Source organism: Dendrobates tinctorius, unplaced genomic scaffold (assembly GCF_039654945.1).
Source record: "Dendrobates tinctorius isolate UK_male_01 unplaced genomic scaffold, ASM3965494v1 ptg000028l, whole genome shotgun sequence".
NCBI classification, from domain to species: domain Eukaryota; kingdom Metazoa; phylum Chordata; class Amphibia; order Anura; family Dendrobatidae; genus Dendrobates; species Dendrobates tinctorius.
The window spans coordinates 52,211,555-52,230,880 of NW_027361696.1; the positions used below are offsets into that span (position 1 = coordinate 52,211,555).

At 41.7% G+C, this 19,326-nt stretch overlaps 1 protein-coding gene across 7 annotated transcripts in view; it reads right to left on the bottom strand.

Annotated features, from left to right (window-relative positions):
* Positions 1–19,326, bottom strand: part of CD79A (CD79a molecule) — a 69,566-nt gene that overhangs the window by 8,348 nt on the left and 41,892 nt on the right. For 5 of the 7 annotated variants that reach the window (XM_073570711.1, XM_073570707.1, XM_073570710.1 and 2 more), the window contains exons 2-3: positions 14,552–14,866; positions 14,199–14,317 (exon numbers count right to left, since the gene is read on the bottom strand). In XM_073570711.1, the coding sequence (XP_073426812.1) occupies positions 14,199–14,317; positions 14,552–14,846 (414 nt within the window). In that variant the 5' untranslated portion in view covers positions 14,847–14,866. Of the gene's footprint in view, positions 1–14,198; positions 14,318–14,551; positions 14,867–18,382; positions 18,587–19,326 lie in introns of those variants that run through there. The other 2 variants (XM_073570705.1, XM_073570706.1) reach the window with 1 other exon arrangement.

The window sequence follows — 19,326 nt, forward strand, 5'->3', positions numbered from 1 at the left end:
CTATATCTATCTATCTATCTCTATATCTATCTGTTATCTCTATATCCATATCTATCTCTATATCCATATCTATCTCTATAACTATCTATCTCTATATCTATCTTTCTATCTAACACCATATCTCTATATCTATCTCTATATCTCATTATCTATCTATCTCTATCTCTCTCTCTTTATCTATCTATCTATTGATCTATCCATCTATCTCTATATCTATCTCTATATCTATCTATTATCTCTATTATCTCTATCTATCTATCTATCCATTTATCTATCTAGCTATCTCTATCTATCTCTATATCTCTCTATATCTATCTAACTATATCTATCTATCTCTATACATATCTCTATATCTAGCTATTATCTCTATATATATCTCTATATCTATCTTTCTATATCTATCTGATCTGTCTTTATATCTATCTATCTATCTCTATATCTATTATCTCTATATATCTCTATATCTATTTTTATTTATAGCCATCTGTCTATATATATTTATCTCTATATCTATCTATATATGTCTATATTATTATTATTATTATTATTATTATTATTATATCTGTATATCTCTGTCTATTATCTATCTCTATTATCTATCTCTATCTATATATTTCTATCTATAGCTATCTATCTATTATCTATTTTCTATCTATCTCTATATCTATCTATCTATATTTCTTTCTATATCTATCTTTATATCTATCTCTATCTATCTCTATGAATCTTTCTATCTATATCTATCCATTATCTACTATCTATCTCTATATCTATCTATTTCTACATCTATCTTTCTATCTATATCTATCTAACTCTATATATCTATATAGCATTATACCCTATGAGGGGGCAGCATTATACCGTATGAGGGGGGCAGTATTATACCCTATGAGGGGGCAGCATTATACCCTATAAGGGGGGCAGCATTATACCCTATGAGGAGGCAGCATTATACCCTATGAGGAGGCAGCATTATACCCTATGAGGAGGCAGCATTATACCCTATGAGGAGGGCAGCATTATACCCTATGAGGGGGCAGCATTATACCCTATGAGGAGGCAGCATTATACCCTATGACGGGGCAGCGTTATACCCTATGAGGGGGCAGCATTATACCCTATGAGGGGGGCAGCATTATACCCTATGAGGGGGCAGTATTATACCCTATGATGGGGGCAGCATTATACCCTATGAGGAGGCAGCATTATACCCTATGAGGAGGGCAGCATTATACCCTATGAGGGGGCAGCATTATACCCTATGAGGAGGCAGCATTATACCCTATGAGGGGGGCAGTATTATACCCTATGAGGAGGCAGCATTATACCCTATGAGGGGGGCAGCATTATACCCTATGAGGAGGCAGCATTATACCCTATGAGGGGGCAGCATTATACCCTATGAGGAGGCAGCATTATACCCTATGAGGGGGGCAGCATTATACCCTATGAGGGGGTGCATTATACCCTATGAGGGGGGCAGTATTATACCCTATGAGGGGGCAGTATTATACCCTATGAGGGGGTGCATTATACCCTATGAGGGGGGCAGTATTATACCCTATGAGGGGGGCAGTATTATACCCTATGAGGGGGCAGCATTATACCCTATGAGGAGGCAGCATTATTCCCTATGAGGGGGGCAGTATTATACCCTATGAGGAGGCAGCATTATTCCCTATGAGGAGGCAGTATTATACCCTATGAGGAGGCAGCATTATACCCTATGAGGGGGTGCATTATACCCTATGAGGGGGTGCATTATACCCTATGAGGGGGTGCATTATACCCTATGAGGGGGTGCATTATACCCTATGAGGGGGGCAGTATTATACCCTATGAGGGGGGCAGTATTATACCCTATGAGGGGGTGCATTATACCCTATGAGGGGGTGCATTATACCCTATCATTATACCCTATGAGGGGGGCAGTATTATATTCTATGAGATGGCTGCATTATATTCTATGAGGGGTCTACATTATATTCTATGAGGGGGCTACCCCAACTCCTGCTACATAATTAAGACATGTACAACCTTATATTATACCCGGATATTAGCGTGTTTTGCCGCACAATTGGTGGTCTGGTATTTAACTCTATGCAGCTACATAGTGGGCCCCAAGAATGATTTTCTCTGGTGGGCCCAAGGTGTTCCAGTCCGACGCTGTATGCATGACATGAATGGCTGCAGGGTGCAAGTGGTGGTTACAGAGTTGCACTTTGTCGCATAAGTGCCTCCTCTATGACATCTATATGCAATAGGTGGACCCAGACACGCAGCGTCGGACTGGCCCACCGGGGAACCGGTGGATTCCCCGGTGGGCCCTGGCATCTGGTGGGCCCTGGCACCTGCAGGCATACAGGGCCAGCAGTTGCCTAGGGCCCCCGCTGCTCCAGGGGCCCCCAGCCAGTGGTGTGTCGCACACCATGCAGCTGCTATGGGGGCCCCTGCCAGCGGAGCAGCAGCGGGTGTCAGGAGGCAGAAGCCCCTGTCCCCGCTGCTAAAGAGAAATGAATATTCACTGCGAAGCAGTGAATCTCATTTCAGGTCTCCACCCCCCAGAGGCCCCGCCCCCAGCCAGTAAGCCGCTCTGCATCAGGGCCGGCGCCGCCCTCAGTCCTCTCTGCTCCTGGCTCACAGCCAGTGCGCGATGACGTCACTACATCGCGCACCCGCTGTGTGTCTGGCAGAGGGGGCAGCTCCTGACACTGAAGCCGGGATCAGCGTGGGAGCGAGGAGGAGAGGTGAGTATTGTGGTTTGTTTTTTTTTATATCTCTCGCTCTCTCTATCTATCTCTATATATCTCTCTCTCTATCTCTCTTATATCTATCTATCTTTCTATCTCTATCTATTATCTATATCTATCTATTTCTATATCTATCTCTATCTATCGCTCTATCTTTATATCTATCTTTCTATCTCTATATCTATCTTACTCTATCTATCTCTATATCTATTATCTCTATATTTATTATCTATCTAGCTACCATCTATATCTATCTAACTTTATCTATATATATCTCTATCTAATATCTATATCTATCTCTATACCTATCTATTTATCTATCCATTATCTATCTCTATATCTTTTCTCTGTATCTATCTATCTCTATATCTATTTCTCTCGCTATCTATCGCTCTCTCTATATCTATCTCTATATCTATCTTTATATATCTATCTCTATCTATCTCCATATCTATATCTATTTCTCTCTATATCTATCTATATATCTCTATCTATCTCTATATCTATCTCTCTGTATATCTATCTATCGCTCTATCTCTATATCTATCTATCTATCTATCTTTCTCTATCTATCTATCTCTATATCTATTTCTCTCGCTATCTATCGCTCTCTCTATATCTATCTCTATATCTATCTTTATATATCTATATATCTATATCTATTTCTCTCTATATCTATCTATATATCTCTATCTATCTCTATATCTATCTCTCTGTATATCTATCTATCGCTCTATCTCTATATCTATATATCTATCTATCTTTCTCTATCTATTTATCTCTATATCTTTTCTCTGTATCTATCTCTATATATATCTATTATCTCTATATCTATTTCTCTCTATATCTCTCTCTATATCTATCTATTTATCTCTATCTCTATATCCATCTCTCTGTATATCTATCTATCTTTCTATCTCTATATCTATCTTTCTCTATCTATTTATCTCTATCTATTATCTATATCTATCTCTATCTATCGCTCTATATCTATATCTATCTTTCTATCTCTACATCTATCTCTATATCTGTCTTTCTATCTATCTCTATATCTATCTATTATGTCTATCTATCTAGCTATCTCTATTATCTATATCTACCTATCTCTATATCTTTCTGTCTTACTCTATCTCTATATCTATCTGTTATCTCTATATTTATTATCTATCTTTATCTATCTATCTCTATCTATTATCTATATCTATATCTATCTCTCTATCTATTTATCGATCTCTGTATCTATCTCTCTCTATATCTATCTCTCTCTATATCTACCGCTCTCTATCTCTATCTATCTTTATATCTATATCTATCTATATATCTATCTATTATCTCTATATCTATCTACCTATCTATCTCTATATCTATCTCTATATCTGTTTCTCTCTATATCTATCTCTATATCTCTCTATAGCTATCTATATATTATCTCTATATCTATCTATCTATATATTATCTCTATATCTATCTATCTCTATATCTATCTATCTATCTCTATATCTATCTGTTATCTCTATATCCATATCTATCTCTATATCCATATCTATCTCTATAACTATCTATCTCTATATCTATCTTTCTATCTAACACCATATCTCTATATCTATCTCTATATCTCATTATCTATCTATCTCTATCTCTCTCTTTATCTATCTATCTATTGATCTATCCATCTATCTCTATATCTATCTCTATATCTATCTATTATCTCTATTATCTCTATCTATCTATCCATTTATCTATCTAGCTATCTCTATCTATCTCTATATCTCTCTATATCTATCTATCTTTCTAACTATATCTATCTATCTCTATACATATCTCTATATCTAGCTATTATCTCTATATATCTCTATATCTATCTTTCTATATCTATCTGTCTTTATATCTATCTATCTCTATATCTATTATCTCTATATATCTCTATATCTATTTTTATTTATAGCCATCTATCTATATATATTTATCTCTATATCTATCTATATATGTCTATATTATTATTATTATTATTATTATATCTGTATATCTCTGTCTATTATCTATCTCTATTATCTATCTCTATCTATATATTTCTATCTATAGCTATCTATCTATCTATTATCTATTTTCTATCTATCTCTATATCTATCTACCTATCTATCTATCTATATTTCTTTCTATATCTATCTTTATATCTATCTCTATCTATCTCTATGAATCTTTCTATCTATATCTATCCATTATCTACTATCTATCTCTATATCTATCTATTTCTACATCTATCTTTCTATCTATATCTATCTAACTCTATATATCTATATAGCATTATACCCTATGAGGGGGCAGCATTATACCGTATGAGGGGGGCAGTATTATACCCTATGAGGGGGCAGCATTATACCCTATAAGGGGGGCAGCATTATACCCTATGAGGAGGCAGCATTATACCCTATGAGGAGGCAGCATTATACCCTATGAGGAGGCAGCATTATACCCTATGAGGAGGGCAGCATTATACCCTATGAGGGGGCAGCATTATACCCTATGAGGAGGCAGCATTATACCCTATGACGGGGCAGCGTTATACCCTATGAGGGGGCAGCATTATACCCTATGAGGGGGGCAGCATTATACCCTATGAGGGGGCAGTATTATACCCTATGATGGGGGCAGCATTATACCCTATGAGGAGGCAGCATTATACCCTATGAGGAGGGCAGCATTATACCCTATGAGGGGGCAGCATTATACCCTATGAGGAGGCAGCATTATACCCTATGAGGGGGGCAGTATTATACCCTATGAGGAGGCAGCATTATACCCTATGAGGGGGGCAGCATTATACCCTATGAGGAGGCAGCATTATACCCTATGAGGAGGGCAGCATTATACCCTATGAGGGGGCAGCATTATACCCTATGAGGAGGCAGCATTATACCCTATGAGGGGGGCAGTATTATAACCTATGAGGGGGCAGCATTATACCCTATGAGGGGGGCAGTATTATACCCTATGAGGGGGGCAGTATTATACCCTATGAGGGGGCAGTATTATACCCTATGAGGGGGTGCATTATACCCTATAAGGGGGCAGTATTATACCCTATGAGGAGGCAGCATTATACCCTATGAGGGGGGCAGTATTATACCCTATGAGGGGGCAGCATTATACCCTATGAGGAGGCAGCATTATTCCCTATGAGGGGGGCAGTATTATACCCTATGAGGAGGCAGCATTATTCCCTATGAGGAGGCAGTATTATACCCTATGAGGAGGCAGCATTATACCCTATGAGGGGGGCAGTATTATACCCTATGAGGGGGTGCATTATACCCTATGAGGGGGGCAGTATTATACCCTATGAGGGGGGCAGTATTATACCCTATGAGGGGGGCAGTATTATACCCTATGAGGGGGGCAGTATTATACCCTATGAGGGGGTGCATTATACCCTATGAGGGGGTGCATTATACCCTATCATTATACCCTATGAGGGGGGCAGTATTATATTCTATGAGATGGCTGCATTATATTCTATGAGGGGTCTACATTATATTCTATGAGGGGGCTACCCCAACTCCTGCTACATAATTAAGACATGTACAACCTTATATTATACCCGGATATTAGTGTGTTTTGCCGCACAATTGGTGGTCTGGTATTTAACTCTATGCAGCTACATAGTGGGCCCCAAGAATGATTTTCTCTGGTGGGCCCAAGGTGTTCCAGTCCGACGCTGCAGACACGTGTGATCTTCATGAAACAACCCTTTTCAATAACCACCATATACTGTAAAAAACACTAATATTTTTTGATACTTTTCATTCCTAAAAGCTGAATGGGATGCAAAGTCTAGATAATTTACTACACGTATCACTCATGGTGATTTGAATGTGAAGTATGGTGCAAACCACAAAGAAAACAGAACATCAAACTCAAAACAGCTCAAAGGTTAAGATTTCAAGTCGGGTGGAGGGAAAGATATAAAAGGTGCAAAGGTAGCAGTCACAACCAGACTTTGGAGCCTAAGGTCAATAGACTCTCTGCCACATTAGAAGACACCACTATTATAAATGGCACATGGTAAATTACCCTATTTAAAGCAGCAAAATGTTAAGCTTATAAATTAGGAAGCAGTATATAACAGAGGACAGGGACAGCGATGGGGGTAAAATATACCCCCACTTACATCAATCTTTTTGTGGATAGTTTTTCTTCAATTATCATTCATGGAGATTTGAATTTGGAGTATGGTGCAAACCACAAAAATAATAACGTAAAACTCAAGTCAGCTCAAAGGTTAAGATTTTATGTTGGGTGGGGGGAGAGACATAGAAGTGCAGAGGTAGCAGTCACAACCACGCATTGGAGCTTAAGGTCAAATAGACCCACTGCCACATTAGAAGACACAAGTATTATAAATGGCACATGGTAAATGACTCTATTTAAGGCCGCACAATGTTAAGTTTATAAACGTAGGAAGCAGTATATAAGAGAGGATAGGGACAGCAATGGGGGCAAAATATACCCCTACTTACATCAATCTATTTGTGAATATTTTTTTCTGATATTTGTTTTATTTTATGTAGGCAACAATATTTGGGGAATTTCAGATTAGGAAATGCAAAATACAAGCCGCGGAGACACCATCACATGTTTCTCAACGCAAGCAATGACTAGCCAGGTCTTTCCCCGGGAAGGAACAACCACGGGAAGGGCAGTCTCCAATGAAGGAAACCACCTATGCAAAAACATGGTATCCATCCGCAGACAGCTGTTTCGGGGTATTGCCCCTCATCAGTGTGAAGTAGGAAACTGGCCAGTAGGAGCAATGCCTAGTAGAAGACTGTGAAAAATGAGGATGAATGAACTCATGGAGATCAACATCCAACACTGCGGAGACACCATCACATGTTTCTCAATGCAGTGATTCTAGAGCAATGCCTAATAGAAGACTGTGAAAAATGAGGATGAATGAACTCATGGAGATCAACATCCAACACTGCGGAGACACCATCACATGTTTCTCAACGCAGTGATTCTAGAGCAATGCCCCCATCCCTTATGGGAAATATGTAAAAACATGCAAAACACAAGCCGCGGAGACACCATCACATGTTTCTCAACGCAAGCAATGACTAGCCAGGTCTTTCCCCAGGAAGGAACAACCACGGAAAGGGCAGTCTCCAATGAAGTAAACCACCTATGCCAAAACATGGCATCCATCCACAGACAGCTGTTTCGGGGTATTGCCCCTCATCAGTGTGGAGTAGGAAACTGGCCAGTAGGAGCAATGCCTAGTAGAAGACTGTGAAAAATGAGGATGAATGAACTCATGGAAATCAACATTCAACACTGTGGAGACACCATCACAGGTTTCTCAACGCAGTGATTCTAGAGCAATGCCCCCATCCCTTATGGGAAATATGTAAAAACATGCAAAACACAAGCCGCGGAGACACCATTACATGTTTCTCAACGCAAGCAATGACTAGCCAGGTCTTTCCCCGGGAAGGAACAACCACGGAAAGGGCAGTCTCCAATGAAGTAAACCACCTATGCCAAAACATGGCATCCATCCACAGACAGCTGTTTCGGGGTATTGCCCCTCATCAGTGTGGAGTAGGAAACTGGCCAGTAGGAGCAATGACTAGTAGAAGACTGTGAAAAATGAGGATGAATGAACTCATGGAGATCAACATCCAACACTGTGGAGACACCATCACTGGTTTCTCAACGCAGTGATTCTAGAGCAATGCCCCCATCCCTTATGGGAAATATGTAAAAACATGCAAAACACAAGCCGCGGAGACACCATCACATGTTTCTCAATGCAAGCAATGACTAGCCAGGTCTTTCCCCGGGAAGGAACAACCACGGGAAGGGCAGTCTCCAAAGAAGGAAACCACCTATGCCAAAACATGGTATCTATCCACAGACAGCTGTTTCGGGGTATTGCCCCTCATCAGTGTGGAGTAGGAAACTGGCCAGTAGGAGCAATGCCTAGTAGAAGACTGTGAAAAATAATGATGAATGAACTCATGGAGATCAACATCCAACACTGCAGAGACACCATCACATGTTTCTCAACGCAGTGATTCTAGAGCAATGCCCCCATCCCTTAAGGGAAATATGTAAAAACATGCAAATCACAAGCCAAGGAGACACCATCACATGTTTCTCAATGCAAGCAATGACTAGCCAGGTCTTTCCCCGGGAAGGAACAACCACGGGAAGGGCAGTCTCCAATGAAGGAAACCACCTATGCCAAAACATGGTATCCATCCACAGACAGCTGTTTCGGGGTATTGCCCCTCATCAGTGTGGCGTAGGAAACTGGCCAGTAGGAGCAATGCCTAGTAGAAGACTGTGAAAAATAATGATGAATGAACTCATGGAGATCAACATCCAACACTGCGGAGACACCATCACATGTTTCTCAACGCAGTGATTCTAGAGCAATGCCCCCATCCCTTAAGGGAAATATGTAAAAACATGCAAATCACAAGCCAAGGAGACACCATCACATGTTTCTCAATGCAAGCAATGACTAGCCAGGTCTTTCCCCGGGAAGGAACAACCACGGGAAGGGCAGTCTCCAACGAAGGAAACCACCTATGCCATTACTGCGTTGAGAAACGTGATGGTGTCTCTGCAGTGTTGGATGTTGATCTCCATGAGTTCATTCATCCTCATTTTTCACAGTCTTCTACTAGGCATTGCTCCTACTGGCCAGTTTCCTACTCCACACTGATGAGGGGCAATACCCCGAGACAGCTGTCTGTGGATAGATACCATGTTTTGGCATAGGTGGTTTCCTTCGTTGGAGACTGCCCTTCCCGTGGTTGTTCCTTCCCGGGGAAAGACCTGGCTAGTCATTGCTTGCGTTGAGAAACATGTGATGGTGTTTCCGCGGCTTCTGTTTTGCATATTTTACATATTTCCCATAAGGGATGGGGGCATTGCTCTAGAATCACTGCGTTGAGAAACATGTGATGGTGTCTCCGCAGTGTTGGATGTTGATCTCCATGAGTTCATTCATCATTATTTTTCACAGTCTTCTACTAGGCATTGCTCCTACTGGCCAGTTTCCTACGCCACACTGATGAGGGGCAATACCCCGAAACAGCTGTCTGTGGATGGATACCATGTTTTGGCATAGGTGACTTCCTTCATTGGAGACTACCCTTCCCGTGGTTGTTCCTTCCCGGGGAAAGACCTGGCTAGTCATTACTTGCGTTGAGAAACATGTGATAGTGTCTCCGCAGCTTGTGTTTTGCATGTTTTTGCATATTTCCCATAAAGGATGGGGGCATTGCTCTAGAATCACTGCGTTGTGAAACATGTGATGGTGTCTCCGCAGTGTTGGATGTTGATCTCCATGAGTTCATTCATCATTATTTTTCACAGTCTTCTACTAGGCATTGCTCCTACTGGCCAGTTTCCTACGCCACACTGATGAGGGGCAATACCCCGAAACAGCTGTCTGTGGATGGATACCATGTTTTGGCATAGGTGACTTCCTTCATTGGAGACTACCCTTCCCGTGGTTGTTCCTTCCCGGGGAAAGACCTGGCTAGTCATTACTTGCGTTGAGAAACATGTGATAGTGTCTCCGCAGCTTGTGTTTTGCATGTTTTTGCATATTTCCCATAAAGGATGGGGGCATTGCTCTAGAATCACTGCGTTGTGAAACATGTGATGGTGTCTCCGCAGTGTTGGATGTTGATCTCCATGAGTTCATTCATCCTCTTTTTTCAGATTAGGAAATTACGGTTTTCCTTAATGGGTTAAACATAAAAAAGTATTGAATATAAAAAATTTTATGAATTTGGTAAAATGTCTGTTTTAAAATCTGTATTTTAACTGTAAATATCTTAGTTGCTATTTATAGCCATAATAAAAAAAATAATATGAATATCCATCTAATGTGCTAAGTGGTAGTGATCACACATGCTCAGTTACTCTCCCTGCCAGGTCTCTACACTGTGCCTCTTAGTCCACTAAAGAGCAGCCAATAAAACTAAATTTCTGACCCGCTTGTCAGAGAAGGAGCAAAGCTTCTACAGTAGCAGGACAGTATAAGTGAAATGACTCAAGTCTACAGGAAGTAGGAAGTGACTACACTGTTTAGCTTCCAGAAGGGGAAGAAGACTAATTTTGATCAGAGATCTGTTCTCGACAGAACCAAGGAGGATATACTTAAGCAAAACTTGATGAATTACACATTTTCTAGATTAGAAAAGCTACAAATAAAGTTTTAACAGCTATTCAGTCCTTTTTATACAAAAATTATTATTTGAATAAACCCTTGGCTCATGGGAAATCTAAGGCGACACAATCATGCTCCAATTAAAAAAAATTAGGTGCACTTTTTTTCTGCAACCAGATGTGGAAACATGAAAAGTCAGAGGGCTTCAAGTATGGTCCTAAAATTATATATGAATGCTATGTACTCCCTGATTGATGGTTAGCTGCGGTATATTATCCGTATTATTGGCTGCTTTTTAGTTCTCCATTAGGACATACTTGTAAAAAGCTAAAATGACGCAGATGTAATGGTTACACCAAGACTTTTGTTCCTGAGGAAGGCCATTGGCCACACAAGATCACTCCAGAATTAGAAATGAACATGTCAAGAAGACGACCTGTCACTGGCTTGTATTGAGGCGCCTCGGGGCGCTTAGTTACCGCTGTTTACCCTGGATACCAGCGTGCTCGCTGTCTTGATCGCTGGTGAGTCTGTCTATGTGACAGCTCACCAGCAATCAGCTAACTATGTCCCAACGATCCCATCCACGTCGGATCGTTGGTGGGATCGCTGGGACATTGAAGCATGTAACTTCTCCAGCGATGCTCCAGGAGTGCTGAACGCCTATGGAGAAAAACCCGCACACCAGAAGACTTCATCCACTTCAAATTTATGTTAAGAACCTATAACGCTGCCCTTCACCTTGCCAAACAGACCTACTTCACCACCCTGATCTCACTAGCCAACAACCCCAAGAAACTTTTTGACACTTTTCACTCCCTCCTCAGGCCAAAAGCACAAGCCCCTATCACAGACATTTGTGCTGATGACCTGGCCTCCCACTTTACAGAAAAAATAGATAATATCCGTCAAGAAATCTGCTCCCAACCACCAAGTGCTGTGACTCCCATCCCTTCCTACATCTCCCATGGCTCACTCTCCACATTTGATCCCATAACAGAAGAAGAAGTCTCCAGACTCCTCTCTTCTTCTCGTCCGACTACATGCACTACCGACCCCATTCCCTCACATCTCCTCCAGTCTCTCTCTCCAGTCGTCACAACCCACCTAACTACAATCTTTAATCTCTCCCTCTCCTCGGGCATTTTCCCATCCTCCTTCAAACACACCATCGTTACTCCACTACTAAAGAAACCTGCTCTCGACCCATCCTGCACAAACAACTACAGACCAGTCTCCAATCTCCCCTTCATCTCTAAACTTTTGGAACGCCTAGTTTACTCCCGCCTTACCCGTTACCTCTCCATTCACTCCCTTCTAGACCCTTCACAGTCCGGCTTCCGCCCCCTACATTCGACTGAAACTGCACTCATCAAAGTGACCAATGACCTTCTGACAGCAAAACGTAACGGTGACCACTCTCTGCTCATTCTTCTTGACCTATCTGCAGCTTTCGATACTGTTGACCACCATCTCCTACTCTCTAGGCTCCAGTCACTAGGCATTAAGGACACTGCACTCTCCTGGTTCTCTTCCTATTTCTCTGACCGCTCCTTCAGTGTTTTGTTCTCTGGCTCCACGTCATCTCCTCTTCCTCTTGCTGTCGGGGTACCTCAGGGCTCAGTCCTTGGCCCCCTTCTTTTCTCTCTCTACACGGCCCCAATTGGACAGACCATCAGCAGATTTGGCTTTCAGTACCATCTTTATGCTGATGACACACAACTATACACGTCTTCCCCCGACCTTACCCCCGCTGTACTACAGAACGCCAGTGACTGTCTGTCCGCAGTCTCCAATATCATGTCCGCTCTCTATCTGAAACTCAACCTCTCCAAAACTGAACTTCTTCTGCTCCCGCCGTATACTAACCTCCCTAAATCTGACATTTCCTTCTCCGTGGGTGGTACCACAATAACGCCCCGGCAGCAGGTGCGCTGTCTGGGTGTTATATTTGACACCAATCTCTCCTTTACATCCCATATACAATCCCTTGCCCGCTCTTGCCGCTTACACCTAAAGAACATCTCTAGAATCCGCCCTTTTCTCACTATGGAAACAACAAAAACCCTCACTGTTGCATTGATCCACTCTCGCCTGGATTACTGCAACGCTCTATTAATTGGCCTCCCCGTCACTCGACTATCCCCTCTCCAGTCCATACTCAATGCAGCAGCCAGGATCGTCCATCTGGGTAATCGGTACTCGGACGCGTCCGCTCTTCGCCAGTCCTTACATTGGCTGCCCATTCATTATAGGATCCAATTCAAAGTACTTGTTCTCACCCACAAAGCTCTCCACAGTGCGGCACCCCCTTACATCTCTTCTCTCATTTCTGTCTATCGGCCTAGCCGATCGCTGCGCTCTGCAAACGACTTTCGACTAACCTCTGCACTAATCCGTACCTCCCACTCCCGACTCCAAGACTTCTCCCGTGCTGCTCCTATCCTCTGGAATGCTCTACCCCAAGAAATCAGGACTATCCACAATTTGCATAGTTTTAGGCGCTCCCTCAAAACACACCTGTTCAGAGCGGCCTATCACATTCACTAATCAAAGTCATTCTCTGTGTAAGTGTGCGTGCGTAGCCCATTCACTATCTCCATCCATCCTTCACTCCTGCAAGATGGCTGGACCTTCATTGTAAATACACCATTGTAAATACACACCTGTACTCTGTATCTCCCTCACCTCATTGTAGATTGTACGCTCTCACGAGCAGGGTCGTCTTATTTCGTCTTATTTTGCTTTAATTATTGTATTGTTAGCGTTGTTACTTATGACTTGTGTTTTGAAACTGTTAAACTGTAAAGCGCTGCGGAATATGTTGGCGCTATATAAATAAAGATTATTATTATTATATGTAACGGGGCCTTAAGGAGCATGTGCAATGGTCATTGTGAAGGGAGGGGGGGAACTGTGACATTGTCTATTGTGATTGGTGGATCCTGTATTATCAGCTGGGTATTTTTCATTGTCATCCTGCCTCTGATGATAATGAACTCTGAAAACACTGAAATTTGAAGTTTAAAATAGCCACAGTGGCCAGTGTGAAGATTGCAAAATTACAAATTTTGTAGTTTTTTTCATAAAGATAGTAATTAGAAAAAAATTGGCAAAATGTTTTTTTTTTTTAACAAAGAACTAAAAACCAGTATTAAATAATGGGTCGTTATCTGATAAATCAAGACCTTGATTCCAACATATAATATATATGTCAATAGAGAGATAATAACCAAAAGCCGTAGTGATATGCTCACCTTATACAGGAGGAAGGTCCCAGGAATAATAGCACAGAGGAGCAGGATAATCCCCTCAGCGGTGATGAGTCTGTTTTTTGTAGCTTCCGCAATATTGAAGAACAGGTAAACAGGAGGTTCTGAAATGTAAAACAAGGGAGGTAAAACTATGTATGGGAAGGGAACCATATCTGCAATAGAGCTGAAAGGCTATAGTACTAACCACTGAGCCACTGTGCTGCCCCAATATGAAAGGACATACAGACGGCACCTTCCAGTCATTCTTACTGGCATTTGGAAAGTGCCCTACTGTCGGCAATTTGTAGTAAATTTACTAAGTTAATGCTTGTTGTTGCCCCCTGCTCAATACTCACCCCTCACTCTTAGGTAGGTTCCACAAGACGTATATGTTTTAGATCCCGCAGTGACTTTGCACAGATAGATCCCGCTATCACTTTTCTTTGCATTGTAGATGTTCAGGATCGGTGAGGTAGATGATAAGTTCTTGATTATAGTTTCCTGGAATGACACGTTGTTCATCTTCTTCACTGATTTGTAGATCTGGACCCAGGAGACCGACACATTCTCTTTCTGCTTATTATCATAGTTGCATGGAATCTTAGTGTCCTCCCCAAATAAAATGGATATTGAGGTGGGCACCCAAAGCATCTCCAAACTCCAGCATGGCACTGCAGAAAAAATACACTGTTATGAATACATATACAGTATAACTATATACTGTATGTCTGTATTTAAGCCACTCTATGTACTATGACAGGATCAGAAAAACTCTATAATTGGACATCCACATGTGTTGTGTGCATGAACAGGACCAGTACTTTGCAAAACCAGGCAAGTGCCGGATCCCACAGTACCTTGGGAGTCCCATTCTACTCATATTTAAATTGCCAACTTCCACCATACAGTATATGTGCCCACTGCATGTATGGAACAGGCTCAGGAAGTGGACCTGCTCCTAGCTTGAAAGGTGGACCTGGTCCAGGCTCAGAAGATGGACCTTCTCCAGGCTTGGGAGGTGAACATGCTCCAGGCTCAGGTGGTGGACCTGCTCTAGGCTCAGAAGGAGGACCTGCTCCAGGCTCAGGAGGTGGACCTGCTCCTAGCTTGAAAGGTGCACCTGGTCCGGGCTCAGAAGATGGACCTTCTCCAGGCTTGGGAGGTGAACATGCTCCAGGCTCAGAAGGAGGACCTGCTCTAGGCTCAGGAGGTGAACCTGCTCCAGGCTCAGGAGGTGGACCTGCTCCAGGCTCAGGAGGTGAACCTGCTCCATACAGCTTGAGTTCTAGCGGTATTATACAGCAGGCACTGGAGTCAAACTGCTGCTATTGGAGTTAGCTCAAACAGAAAAACTTCATGACAGCGGTATATAAGAGGAAACCGGATGAAGGTGGCCCTTATGATGCCCTCCAACCTTCCCTGTCCCATATCATCATTGAGTGTCAAAGGCATTGTCATGGCTGCTGAAAACTACTAGAGGCCCAACTTATAAAAATATAAAAAAAATAAAATTGAATAAAAAATACACACATATACTATATATATATATATATATATATATATTGTGGCATGGCTAAGGGTTGTATAGTTGATGGGAGGTAAGTGGTTCAGAGATGGGTGCTCTCTGTACTGTAAGCCCTAATTAACATCATTCATTCTATTTCTGATGTTTTACAAGGACCTGTGGTGTGGTCACAATCACGTGACCAGTCAGCTGCTGGGTTCGTGGGTGCGGCTAGAACTTTATAAGCTAGACTACTCCTGGAACCCAGGGCTGTATGTGGGGAGGGATAAGCCTCCCGTATGTGCTGACTGCTGAGGTTCCAGGACTGAGCCTGAAGTAACGGACATTTGCGTTCTCTTTTGCCTAAGCTAAAGGCTATTTCTTTTGTGACGTGCTGCTTTATGGGTTTATGAAGCAAATAAACCTCATGAACTTTAAAAGAACCTGCCTCATGATTGTCTCCCGCTGCACCTGAGCAAGTAGAATCCCTACAATAAATAAATATATATATATATATATATATATATATATATAAATTTAAAAAGATGGTATAACCGCATGAGTAACTGTCTGACTTAATAAAACTTTTAGAGTATTTTATTTATCCCATAGAGTCAAAGACTCTACCTGGCAGAATTGCTGTTTTTTAGGTCCCTTTGCCTCCAAAAGAATGTAATAACAAGAGATGAAAAAGTCGCATGTGACACAAAATGATGATGATAAAACCTGAACTGCAGTTTATAATGCAAACAATAAAAAATACGCCCAAGTACAACTCTATCGACAGAACAAAATTAAAAAGTTATAGATTGTAGAAGACAAACAAAGAGGACTTTGTCACCCAAGGGACTGCAAAACCTGGAGGCGGCGCTACTTGTGAAGCCACAGCTTCGGCCACATTAGTTATTATCTATTGAAATAACATCCAACAAGACTGATCCTTCTTTCCCCTGACACCACCCAAACATAGCCCTATACAATTTGGATGGTCAGCCGGTCCCACCAAAATCGGGTGGTCTGGTCATTTATGGCTACCTTTACTCTATGGATGTCCATAGAGTGCAATTACTATTCCTGGAGATTGTCAGATCAGTTATTTAGGGGCTCTTATTAATAGATGGATTACAATAGGTTTTTATAGCAAACAAATTTTAGGTGAAAAAAAATTAAAAAAAGGTTGTACATGAAACGAGAGCTCGCTGGGTTCTTCTTCTGTCTTGCGTGGTGCTCTCTAGGGAGGTTCACAGGATAACAACACTGGTAGCAGGTGCTTCCGGTTCCTCTTTCCATTAGATTGTCGACAAAAAAAGATTTTATCTAAAGTTTTCTAACACTCTGATATCAAGGTCACGTCTGCCCCATTGTCTTCACCTTTAAGTATACAGTATAAGAGAATTGCACAAACAGCAATTCTGGCATCTAAATACAACTAATCTGAAAATTGTTCCTTGTGGATCTATGAGAAGAATGCAGACTATCATATATTCCCTGTATTCTGCAATTTCAGCAGATATAATCTGCTAAAATAGCAATCCCTTAATATATCTTAGTGAAGGAGCTAGAGTAAAGTGAAACTCTCAAGCCTCATTTCCCTCCAAAATTTGGAAAAGATGTTTCAGAATATTGGAAATTCATAATTCTTTACAAATCGATTGCATACTTCATTATTACTAGAATTTCGTTTCCTGATACAGAGCTCCAGATCCCCCTTTTCCCTTCCCACAGCTTTAACAGAAAAGAATAAAATTGTATCTGCTTCCTGACACCACTAGGGAGAGCTCACTGCATAGAAACCTACACAGCTTACACGCAACAGAATGAAAACTGTATATTCAGTTGGCTCCCTCTAGTGGTGTCTATAGAGGCAAAAGATTGAATTATATACAGTATGTAGCGAAGCGATGCAGGACTAAATCATATTTGCAGCCCATTCATTCTAAGGATTGGAGAGATGGCATGTCCTAGCAATTTGCCATAGGTTCATACCTTGAAAATAATGATATAAAGCTATTCCTGTGCGAAGTCAAGCAGTGGATTTGGAGTTCTGCATCAGAAAATTAGAGTTCCAGCTATAAAGCTATATTAAGAAATTAACTATAGCAGAGTTCTTGGACATAAAATAAATGTTTTACTTTGCGCCTGTCCTCCTATTCATGTTAATACTTACTCATGTCCTCCTATCCTATACTAGTCCTTGCTCCTGTACACCTATCCTCTGATGGTTCCTGCTCCTGTTCTCCTATCCTCTGATGGTTCCTTCTCCTGTTCTCCTATCCTCCTATGGTTCCTGCTCCTCTTCTCCTATCCTCTAATGGTTCCTGCTCCTGTTCTCCTATCCTCTGAAGGTTCCTGCTCCTGTTTTCCTATCCTGTGAAGGTTCCTGCTCTTGTTGTCCTATCCTCTGATGGTTCCTGCTCCTGTTTTCCTATCCTCTGATGGTTCCTGCTTCTGTTCTCCTATCCTCTGATGGTTCCTTCTCCTGTTCTCCTATCCTCCTATGGTTCCTGCTCCTCTTCTCCTATCCTCTGATGGTTCCTGCTCCTGTTCTCCTATCCTCTGATGGTTCCTGCTCCTGTTTTCCTATCCTCCTATGGTTTCTGCTCTTGTTCTCCTATCCTATGATGATTCGTGCTCATGTCCTCTTTTCCTATATTAGTTAATACCAGTTATATTTGCAACATACCTGTGATGAGTATAATGAACATGACTTTAGGTGTTGTCCATGTCAGGTGCCGTGCATTTAGAGGCATCTTCTCCAATGTTATGTTTCACCCTCAACGACCTGCAGAAGTCACCCCAAGACCCTGTACCTGACTGCTGCTGGCTGTGTGTGTTATTTCTATGTAGTTAAGCAGCTGATCAGTGGGAGGCAGGATGTGAGCAGGAGATCAGCTCCATTGCTTCAAAGAAAATAGCTGAAAAACTTGTGTCTTACCGAAATATATGAACAGCCCCAAACAAGACGGGGAGGTCAAAGAGGCACTGCAAATAAAACTTGTAATAAATAGATCCCGTTATATTGTTAGATGACTTCACACCCAGACGTGTGTGTTATGTAAGAAAATATGACTGACAAACGAAAGTCTGACTGATATAGCTGGACAAATGCTGAATTTTGTCAAGAAGATTGACAACCATGGGTATGAAAGTACACACGCTCACAAATACATATGGACGCACACACAGGCGTCTGATAGACAGAATCCTCGTAAGCAAAAACACAACTTCAGTGCAGACAAACTAATTAACTAAATGATGCCGCCAAACAGTACACGCAAACAATGCCTCCAAACAGTGCATGTAAACAATGCCGCCAAACAGTGCACCAACCCGCTCTTGTCCTGTATTCCTGCTCTTCTCTCCATTTTCCTTTATTGTTTCTGCTCCTTTCCACCTATACTATATTGGTTTAGGATCTTGTTCTCTATTCTTATGTTGGTTACTGCTCCCGTCCTCCTATCCCCTAATGGTTACTGTTCATTTATTCCTTTTATATGTTGGTTCCTCCTCCTGTTCTCCTATTTTCTGATGGTTCCTGCTCCTGTACTCCTACCCTCTGATGGTTCCTGCTCCTGTTCTCCTATCCTCCTATGGTTCCTGCTCTTGTTCTCATATCCTCTGATGGTT